Here is a 10660-nt window from a genome sequence, read left to right as displayed (position 1 = left end):
AACATTACCTCTAACAAAATTGCATATTGGTCCAGTGAAAAAGTCAAACATGGTTAGAATTGGAAAATCCCCAGCATTTTAGTGGTTTATTACAAATTTCACAGCCTCATGCTGTTTGTAGGATTATTCTTTTGCTTTGATTCCCATTAAATAAGTTTAAGAGGAATTCAGTGAATTAAAGCAACAAAAAAAATCGTTACCTATGGTGATTTTACAAAGCAATGCCAGGCGTGGATACTTGTCTTTGCATTTTCACTTGAAAGACATTTTAATACCAAACAAGGCCTTATTTTTAGATTAATGAATTCACTGCCATTATAGGACTTTTAAGGAAATGCTGGAACACAACACACCTTTTGAAACTGCATAATTAATAAATGTTGACCAGATTGAATGTGGGAGAGAGAGAGAGAGAGAGAGAGAGAGAGAGAGAGAGAGAGAGAGAGAGAAAATAAATACATAAATAAACACCAGGTTTTCTACTCATAAAGACCTTTAATAGAAAGACGTGACAACATTTCCATAAATAGTATTAAATGTAGCTGCCAAGATTTTTATGTTGAAAAACATGTAAAAAGCAGTCCAGAAAAATACAGGTGGGGTCTGCCATGCTCTTGGTCACACACAATGCAGATATCAACTTGTAGTAGCCAATACCCAATGCTGCAGAGACCAGTTGAACATGACATGCTGGCATTTTTGTGAGAAGTGGTAGATGGGTGAAGAGACCCTGGACACCTACAGAAGATGTAAAGAATGCATCCCCGACAAACTTCATCCTCAGAGGGAGTAGATACCCAACAAAAGGACTTACGTTGATATAATGGCTGAAACATGTAGTAATGAGACCCATGATGAGTAGATAAACCTACTGCACAACATTTCCAAATATCCTAAGTGTACTCAGGCTTGTGGAATGGTTGATGAATTGTCCCGGTTAAAATACAAAAATCCAAAGAAAACTTGTAAAAAAAAAAAACAAAAAACAAGAAATAAAATGTCCACAAAAAATGGTAAGTACGATAAATAGGATCTTGACAATGAGGCCGTTGCTGTTTAGGCCCTCTCTCCCCTTATCCTACGAGCCAGCTGGATGTCTTTGGGCATGATGGTGACACGCTTGGCGTGGATGGCGCACAGGTTGGTGTCCTCAAACAGACCCACCAGGTAAGCCTCACTGGCTTCCTGTTAGACAAAAAAAATAGAAATTACAACCATGACAACTACCGTTTCTTTTTACCACAATATGCTCCACCAACACTACGACTCAATAATGAATAGGTAGAGTTTGTTTTGAGTTTAGTTTGAGTTTGAATAATTGAGTTTGTTTTACCTGAAGAGCACCGATGGCAGCGCTCTGGAAACGCAGGTCGGTCTTGAAATCCTGTGCGATTTCTCTCACCAGACGCTGGAAGGGCAGCTTGCGGATGAGCAGCTCGGTGGACTTCTGATAACGACGGATCTCCCTCAGAGCCACAGTTCCAGGCCTACACAACAAATATATTTTAATTTATTTACCAAATTCATAAACTCTCATTGCATTGCATTGCATTACTACTTATCATGGCAACTTTAGACACAACTACTGCATGCTACAACGCACGAAATACAAGTGCTTCACCTGTAACGATGGGGCTTCTTCACTCCTCCCGTGGACGGCGCGCTCTTCCTGGCTGCCTTGGTAGCGAGTTGCTTCCTTGGCGCCTTTCCTCCGGTAGATTTACGGGCAGTCTGCTTGGTACGGGCCATTTTGCTATTAAGAAAATAGAAAAACTTTTCATACTAATTTCGAAACATTGGTTTCACCAAATCGTACGGATACGGTTTGAACAACCTATCTTAGCTGCTAGCGCCCAAGCTAATAAAGCTAGCAAACAAGCTAATATAGCTCCCCTCCCCCCAGGTTGCAACCGCTGGGAGGCGTCTGGTTAGCACCGGCAACGTCTTTACGCTCTATCGGCGGTAATACCAAGCTAAACATAAAAAAAAATATAAAACCGTTTTCAGCGTTTATTTCGGGTGATTTAGCGTCACTAACTGGTGCTATTGAAATGAACAGCATTTTCCCAAATTCAGAGACCCATGGTGACCAGCGCTAATGGCGTCAAAACACGTAGTGTTTGTATCCGCTCAGACGCTGAGGCTTTGCCTTTCCACTTCGCCATTTTCACAGTTTCTCATTTCACCCCCATCCGACATTGCCTCTAATGTCAGGCAACATTAGCTCACACATAATTAGCTTAGCTAATTGCCTTGGTTTATAGTGACACGTTAGCCTTTGTATTCGTGGTTTTTAAATATCTATAATGTTTTTTTAAAACCAGGTTTCACGTTAACGACATAACCAGTGACGTTCATCTTGAAACGCCAACCCTAAGAGACTCCATTGTTCTATTTTTAGCTAACGCTAACGTTAGCCTGTCGCCATGTTAGCCTGTTTGCCAAACAATACCTGTACAAAGAACCGTAGCCCGCAGACACATCTTATTTTCACCACAAACGTTTCACGTACGTTACCTAATGTTACATGGCAAGGTGAAACTAATTACCTTTAGGACGTCGGTTGTTACGAGACAGTCGTCGTAGTTGACGGATGTGCGATTTGGGCCGCTCAGAACGAAAACGGTTTGTGTCGGGAGGGGGTTGAGGCCGAGTATATATACTTTACCGTGACGTCATGCATACCAAATAGTACACACTGATTGGTTCACCCCAGATCCCTTTAAGTTGTTTATTGTAGTGCACTAGTTCACCTTTCAAAGCCTAATGTTACAGCAGATGCAGCAGAAGAAACCACAATTCTACAAAAAGAAAAAAACTAAATCTAAGAAAATGTGTTGACCAGCTAGGTATTTTACACATACAGTTATAAAAAGGCAGATTATTTCTTCTATTTCACAGAAAATTCAAGAATATTCCCTATCAAGCCTAAATCTCTCCAACGTATTTTTTGCAGGATATAACCAATGCAAGATTTTAAAAGAAACCTGTTTAACTTTTTTACTAAGAAGAGATTTATTTATATTTCTATATATTTATACTATATTATATATATTACTTATATATTTATATGTATAATTAAGACAAACTAACCTACACCGACGTAACGAACCAAACTTTGAACTTCATATCCCATAGTTCCATGTTGTCCATGTTACTACTTCCTCCTGTGTTGCGCAAGCTCACAACGTCGTAGAATGCGGATTTCGCTAGCTAGCAAGAACAGCTAGCCAGCAAGCTAAAAACAAGCTTCTTGTTGTTAGGCTTCAAACTGGTAAAATGTCTAAAACGCACTCGCAGCCTCCGTCATCTTCGGCAGCGACGACTACCGGGGGACCCTCCTCGTCCTCGTCGTCTTCGCCCGCAGGGGGCTCGACATCTCCCGCAACCGTGTTGAACGTTCAGCCCGAGAAACCTCAACATTACACGTACGTAGCTAGTTAGCCGGATTAGCTATATAAGTGTACACAACCTCACGTGCAGTTGCATGTACAAAACTATATTTAAATTGTATTTGAGAAAAGGAGTAAGCGATATTCTATAAAATGACTGAACCAAGCTGGTTAAGCAATAATGTGCTTCTGAAACGGAGCAGGTTTCGATAAGGAGGCCTAACGTTACCCACTATTAGCCATTACTTACAGGCTTTGTGGCACTGCACAGTTTATTTTGTGTATTTGTGAATATATGTCTCACTGCTGCATTATCTTAATGCTACTTTAGTTACGTTATTTGTTAATTTTTTGGGAAAGAAGTTTTTCAGTACTGCAGAAAATAATATAGTGTAACATAGTCTAAGACAGACAGGAGCCTTAGAAAAATAATCACAATGAATAAGGATATTGACCTGTATTGTACTGTAAGAAAATGTGAATGCACTATTGTAAATGTTAAAGAAAAGTAACAATATCTAGATTTCTAATTTTTTTGTTAGTCATGTTGCTTTCCTCTCTTCCAGATATCTGAAGGAGTTCAGAACTGAGCAGTGCCCCCTGTTCGTACAGCATAAATGTACACAACACAGGCCCTTTTCCTGTTTCCACTGGCACTTCCTGAACCAGCGGCGCCGCAGGCCCATCCGCAGACGGGACGGGACCTTCAACTACAGCCCAGATGTTTACTGTACCAAATATGATGAGGGAACAGGCACCTGCCCTGATGGAGACGAGTGAGTGAAACTGAGGTTTAAGTGTTGTACGAGACTGCTTCATGTCATGTTAGCATCACGAGACCCCCAGTAGAGCCACATCTAACATGAACAATCAGGGACCCTTTGTAAAGGAAGTCTTATTGATGTTTATGCGCTGAAATTGAATAACCGATCCACACTTTTTCTGGGAAGATAATGGTGAATAATTGTGAAATGTCTTAAGCACACACTGATTCACTTTTCGTAGTGTGAGTATGAAAGTGGCCTTTTGTTAATAATCCACGTAAACCAGGGATACTTAACCTCCTTTGTTTGGGGGCCACTTTTGCCAGGGGCCAGTTGTAGCAGCTCCATACATGTTTCTAGGATTTTACGACATTTGTAGGATTTAAGGACATTTCTTATATTTTCATATATATTTCTCAGATTTTCGGACCTTTTTAGAAATTTGAGAACCTTGCTTGGATTTTGGGATGTGTCTAGGATTACAGGACACTTCTAGGAGTTCATAGCATTTCTAGGATTTTAGGAAGTCTATAGGATTTTAGGACATTTCTATGATTTGAGGACATTTGTGGCTTTTAGCGGATTCTCAACTTCCACTTTTTTATGAACAAGCTTTATTTTGGTGCTGTCTTATGCACTTTGGCACCTCATGTATATTAAAAGTACAAAAACAATTCCCAGTTTGAATCACTTTATTTTTATATGGGACCAGTTCTGGTATCATTGGCGTAGACCCAAGTCTTATGGGGTTTTCTGAAGCCTCTTAAACTACAAATAGTTAAACCTTGGTGGTATCCCAAAGTAGTGTGTCTGTCTCACCTCTAAAATGTTTTACCTTTTACATGTAAATCCTGAATGCTCAAGTGAATCACTAGAATGTGTGCAACAATGCATGACAAAGGACCTTTGAGTGAGAGACAGTCAAGTAATGACTGAGGATACACCCTGTCCACATTTTAAGTCAAGTTGAACACTTTGAATAAATGGTGCCTGATGCGTAATCTTCATGGTGAGCATTAGCATCTGAACATAGCCATTCTCCCTCTGTGCGAGTCTCCTTTAGACTGAAAGGTGCTGAGCTGTTATGGTCTGCATGACACCGTCTTGGTGACAATCACAGACTAATGAAATGTAAATGTAAAGGATGGAGGGTCAAACTGGGACGGCTTTGATACATGCTAATGAGCCACTTCGAGTGCTGAGTGAACAGTTCAGACGGTTCCTGTTCCAGCTCTTTGCAAAGAACTTTTATTGCCAGTGATTTGTGTATACTGTACACAGTGTGCTTCAAAAGACATTTATGTCATGTTTGTGTGCATGCTTTTTTTTCCTATGCTCCAGATGCCCATTTCTACATCGGACAGCAGGCGACACAGAGCGCAGATACCACCTCCGCTACTATAAGACGGGATCATGTATTCACGAAACAGATGCAAAAGGCCACTGCAGCAAAAACGGCTCCCACTGTGCCTTTGCACATGGGTCACATGACCTGCGCAGTCCTGTTTATGATATCAGGTGCCAAAATAACTGAATATTACCATGTAACCATCAAGCTTTGCCTTCATATCAGTTTTTGTGTGTGTATTTGTGCTGCAGTTGCTAACAGAGTGTGTTTACGCTGTTCATTTACAGAGAAGTGCAGGTGATGGAGTCTCAGGGAGGCTCAGGGCCCGCAGAGGGAGGCGGAGGAGATGGACAGTCAGGACAGGCAGCAAGTACAGCCCTTATAGAGAAGATCCTGAGTGAGGAGCCCCGCTGGCAAGGTAAATCTGTGTTGTGGTACTTTCACGCTCAAACTACAAGCAGTGTGTTAAATAACTACAACATGCTGCAGCGGTTACAGTACTGATGTAACATGAAATATGATCCAGGAAGTTTGACTAACAGTTCCATGTGTTTGGAGGCTTATCAGATGCCATAAAACACTGCACAGTGATGTGTAATACTCTGAGACAGGATCTTACAATCAGAGTTATCCTGGTGGCAACTTTGTTAACTTGGTAAATTGTCAAATATGGCGTACGTGTCGCAAATGAATTTACAAGGAGTATGAAGTGAAGCCAGGTTGAGATAGCTGTTTTTATTCCGGAGGCCTCTTTACTGGCATGTGAAGGAGGATGGGCCTCATTCAAATGAAAGAGTCTGAAAGGGCAACTTTGGTGTTTTTCAAACTACACACTATTTTCCCATGTTTTTGTGACTAAATGTAACAAGAACAACCGTTTTGAAAACTGGGCCAGTATAAAGTGAGCGTGCTGCAGCTGTAAAACAGGCTGCAATGTAAACACTTAGGGCAATTATGCAATGTCAATATACATCCCCTAAAAATGCATTTTTAAATTTTTATTTTTTCTCTTTTGTCTCTGTCATTATTTACACACACATACACACATATATAGTCTTTGTTAATTATTTTGTGTTATTGTTTCATTTAACTTAAAAATGCTAATAAAAAAAAGCTTTTTTGACCATTGACATGCTCACATTACATGTTTGACAACATGCAAAGGATCTCTACAGAGATAGACCTCTTAGTTAAAGAGTAAGAGCCTTTTTTGTTTGACCAGAATCACCAAAACACACCAAACTCAGTTTAAATAAAAAAGTAATTTTAGCATTTATAGAGCCAGCATATGTTCACATCTAACTGGGTGAATTAAGGGTTTATTTGTGCCAAACTAGATTTGGTGATTGTCAAAACAGTTGAAAGATGAACCAAGAAGGCTATTGAGAGCTTTATTTTGTTTCTGTGGACTTTGAATGAGGTTTGTTTCAGGACGATAAAATCACTTTTTATTTAAATGCAATCTGGTAGGTTTGAAGATAGCGGTATTTGGGCTGTTTCCTCTAAACAAAAATGATCTCACTCTTAAACAGAAAGTTGGATTTTTGTAGGAATCCTTTCCAGAATGTTGTCAGACCTTCAATATAACAATATGAGCCTGTTAGTGGCAAAAACAAGCTTTTTTTGTGGACCTTAAGTGAGAGTGCGCACATGCCCAGAGTAGTTACATTGCAGCCTGTTTTTGACGCTTTGGGCCGCAGCCCTCTCGCTTTCAATATTTGTTGTTTCCATTAATCATGTAGACACACATTTATGGGAGAATAGGGTCCAGGCTGAAAAATATGCTTTAATTCTTTGAATGCAGCGAAAAACAAGCTCACTCCTTTTCCAATCTTATGAGGATTTCCAGTTATTTTAATGTCAAAAATCTTGATCTGCCCCTCACCATCTGCCTCGCCTCATTGTCTCCTTTTGTGTCTCTGTGTTTTAACCCCTTAGATAACAACTACGTGCTGTCCCACTACAAGACAGAACTTTGTAAGAAACCACCTCGTCTGTGCCGTCAAGGTTACGCGTGTCCGTACTACCATAACAGCAAAGACAGGAGGCGCAGCCCACACAAGCACAAATACAGGTGCTCTGTTGCACCATGATTTCAAGATCATGGTTTTGTTTTTGCTCACTTGTCGATGTGTTTAACTGAGTTGTTGTTCCTCGTCGCCACAGAGCGTTGCCGTGTCCAGCTGTGAAACAGAGTGAGGAATGGGGCGATCCCAGTAAATGTGAGGGCGCAGAGGGATGCCAGTATTGCCACACGAGAACAGAACAGCAGTTCCACCCCGAGGTTTGTCCGTTTTAGGAAACATCTTTCAGAATCTAGATCAGGAAAGAGATGAATATAACGTGTGTCGATTTGTAACTTTGTCGCAGATCTATAAATCCACCAAGTGTAATGACATGCAGCAGTGCGGCAGCTGTCCCAGAGGGCCCTTCTGTGCCTTTGCTCATGTGGAAAGTAAGTCCCCGAAATACATCTCTGAGCACCTCTCAACAACAGTCAAGTGATTTATTTTACAATTTAACATATATTTTTTCAAACCTGCTTCAGGGCCCTTTGTTCCAGAGGAGCCACCGTTCCCCACACCCAGCTCCCCTCCACCCCCCAGACCTCCAGACCCTCTACCTGCTCAAGAAGCTTCTTCAAGTCCCAGCAGGCACAACATGGGCCCCGGACCGAGCTCTGGTTCTGTTTCAGACCCCTTCTCCCCGTCCGCAGGGTCGTGTGTAGCGGAGCAGGGTCTGCTGGGAAGTGTTTTGTCTCTGTGTGAGGACATGAGCGGAAAAGCAGAGCCTCTGTCTCCTTGGGCGGGAGAGGGAGGGTACGGCAGAGCACCTGGGTTTGAGAGGGAGGATCAGGTGAGACAAATACACTTTATCCACCAGAATAAGCATTAGAGCTGAGCAGTATAAAGATATATTATATTGAGATATGAGACTAAGATCATTTAACATATTGGATATTGTTATATGGAATAAATCATGTTTTTTTTCTCCTGATTTTAAAGGTTGATGTACTTTTCTCAACGTATCAGACAGTTGCTTTAATACTTCCCTTTACCCACGTTGTCATTATATTACTAATGATTATTGATCAAAGTGGAATTGTGTTGATTTTTTTCTGCATCTAAGGGGAAATTTGATGCAGACTTATTGGAGTGATGTTCTGCTTGGATAGAGGACAGGATTTACAAAGAGTTGCAAAACTTACTGAAATTCCTACAAGAAGAGGGGCGAAAACAGGCCACCTGGGTGTTTCCATCACTGCCGATTGAAGCGGTGTCCCATAAATCCCCATAACTTGACATTTGTCTCGGGAATGAATGCTGGTTGTAACCTTTCCCACTGAAGACAAAAAACAGATGTTAGGGTTTTTTTTTTTTTACCCAGTGGTAAAGGGTCTAAAGAAAAAGCAGATCATGAGCATTATAAAGTGATATTAAATGAAAAGGAAAATCGCTGCTTGAATTGGATCATTGTTACTAAAAAATGGCTCACCTTGCATGCTTTCATGTTGACATTTTCATCTTGTTTGTGGTTTCAGGCAAAGCAAAGGAGTTTTGCTCTGGAGCAGCGCAACAGAGAATTGGCAACAGCACAAAGCAAACAGGTACAGTCACAACCTCAAACTGTTTCTGTCATCTTTAATTCATTCATTTTTTCAGTGTCATTTTGCATACTTTTAGCCGGTCTATATATTCTCCTCAGGAAGCACAATTATCTTTTTACTAATAATCTTGCACTAAAAACACGAGTAAACTAACAAGTGTTTTTCCAAATGTCGCGTTCCATATTCACTCTCCTTCAGGACTTGTTAGTGTTTCTGCCCGTGGGAAGCCCTTTGAGTCTGTCCTCCAGCATCCCCTCCAGTCTGGCCGCCACGCCGCCCAGCCCCGCTCCTCTGGGACCCCCGGGGTCCAGCATCTCCTCAGGCATGAACGCTAACGCCCTGCCCTTCTACCCCACCAGTGAGACTGTGGAGTCAGTTGTTGGTGAGTGATGCTGTACACAATTCTGAATCCACATCCCAAACAGTTACGGCAAAACAAATCTGAAATAATCGTGCTGTTGAATGTGTTTACAGAGTCAGCCCTGGATGACCTCGACCTGAATGATTTTGGCGTGTCGGCGTTGGAGAGGAGCTTGGAGAGCAGCTCGGCTCTGCCCACTGTGGGAGTGATGCTGGGTATTTCAAAGACACAAGAATGAACACACTTACAATTTAAATATGAGTACACCATTAGCATTATGTACATTAACAACTCTTTTTTTGTCTCGCTTTTGTAGGAGGTAGCCAGTTTCAGAGTTCAGCCCCAGTCAACATCCCAGGATCCTTTAGCAGCTCTGCTCCTTTTAGCTCTCCTTCACCGTCTCCGCCCATCAGGCCGCACGCTTCGCCATTCTTTCCCACTCACTTGTCACAACCTGGCCAATCAGAAAGCACCTTCTTGGGACCATCTCACAGCTCTTTAGGTTTGAAGAATTTGATTTATGACATAAATTGCTGTAATTATGGATTATTTTGCTAATATTTATTCTTTTATTTGTAGGTTTGAATGGTATGAGCACTAATATTTGGGAGCATTTTCCATCGGGCCAGGGCTCCCCTGGTACACCCCCAACCCTTCTGCCCTCTGGCCCCTGTGCAGAGACCTCCAGGCTCAAACAGGAGCTGGAGGAAGCTCACAGGACGCTGAAGCAGTGGGGTCACAGCTGGAGACACACAGCTCAGGTAGGTAGGTAGCGGGGCCATGTGTGCACGCATGTCTGTGAAACTTGGTGCAGTGAGCTGCATGCTAATACATTTTGCAACAAGGTGGGAAAAATTAATTTCTGCATTCCTCCCTTTTGCAGTCGTGGGCTGCTCTGAAAGCAGATGCAGAGGAGTCACGTGCACACGCGGCACGGTTAGCCATGGAAGCAGAGAGAGCCAAGCAGGCAGAGGAGGAGGCACAGAGGCAGGCTTCTCTCCTGCAGGAGGCGCTGGAGAGCTTAAGGAGTGGAGAAAACCCTCATCTAGCACTGCATCAGCTCCAGCTATTACACCGGCTGCCTTTGGAGTCAGTCCTCAGTTTGCAGGCTCAGCTCTGTAGCTGCCTACACGCTGTGGAACAGGTAACACTGCACACTTACAACTAACATGTACATGCATGATATAT

At 42.1% G+C, this 10660-nt stretch overlaps 2 protein-coding genes across 3 annotated transcripts in view; one reads left to right on the top strand and one right to left on the bottom strand.

The window, feature by feature from the left end:
- Positions 1 to 475: 475 nt before the first annotated feature.
- On the bottom strand, positions 476 to 2680 carry LOC121958719 (histone H3.3A). Its single transcript, XM_042514532.2, has 4 exons — positions 2550 to 2680; positions 1622 to 1753; positions 1334 to 1487; positions 476 to 1185 (listed from the first exon to the last, which is right to left on the bottom strand). Exons 2-4 carry the CDS (start codon positions 1747 to 1749, stop codon positions 1057 to 1059), a joined length of 411 nt encoding a protein of 136 aa, XP_042370466.1. The 5' UTR covers positions 1750 to 1753; positions 2550 to 2680; the 3' UTR covers positions 476 to 1056.
- Positions 2681 to 3160: 480 nt separating this feature from the next.
- unk (unk zinc finger) overlaps positions 3161 to 10660 on the top strand; it is an 11447-nt gene continuing 3947 nt past the window's right edge. Inside the window, exons 1-14 of one of the 2 annotated variants that reach the window (XM_042507820.2) lie at positions 3161 to 3428; positions 3959 to 4168; positions 5498 to 5674; positions 5792 to 5922; positions 7443 to 7578; positions 7671 to 7788; positions 7875 to 7959; positions 8053 to 8360; positions 9046 to 9111; positions 9310 to 9493; positions 9586 to 9687; positions 9789 to 9974; positions 10052 to 10237; positions 10356 to 10616. In XM_042507820.2, coding sequence (XP_042363754.1) covers positions 3280 to 3428; positions 3959 to 4168; positions 5498 to 5674; positions 5792 to 5922; positions 7443 to 7578; positions 7671 to 7788; positions 7875 to 7959; positions 8053 to 8360; positions 9046 to 9111; positions 9310 to 9493; positions 9586 to 9687; positions 9789 to 9974; positions 10052 to 10237; positions 10356 to 10594 — 2277 coding nt within the window. In that variant the 5' untranslated portion in view covers positions 3161 to 3279 and the 3' untranslated portion in view covers positions 10595 to 10616. The remainder of the gene's footprint in view (positions 3429 to 3958; positions 4169 to 5497; positions 5675 to 5791; positions 5923 to 7442; positions 7579 to 7670; positions 7789 to 7874; positions 7960 to 8052; positions 8361 to 9045; positions 9112 to 9309; positions 9494 to 9585; positions 9688 to 9788; positions 9975 to 10051; positions 10238 to 10355; positions 10617 to 10660) is intronic. The other variant, XM_042507819.2, reaches the window with a different exon arrangement.

The sequence above is a fragment of the Plectropomus leopardus genome, chromosome 19 (assembly GCF_026936395.1).
Source record: "Plectropomus leopardus strain MGB_pleo_1.0 chromosome 19, ASM2693639v1, whole genome shotgun sequence".
Taxonomy (NCBI): Eukaryota; Metazoa; Chordata; class Actinopteri; order Perciformes; family Serranidae; genus Plectropomus; species Plectropomus leopardus.
The sequence above is the reverse complement of the archived record's forward strand: the minus strand, read 5'-3'. Positions and strand labels throughout refer to the sequence as shown.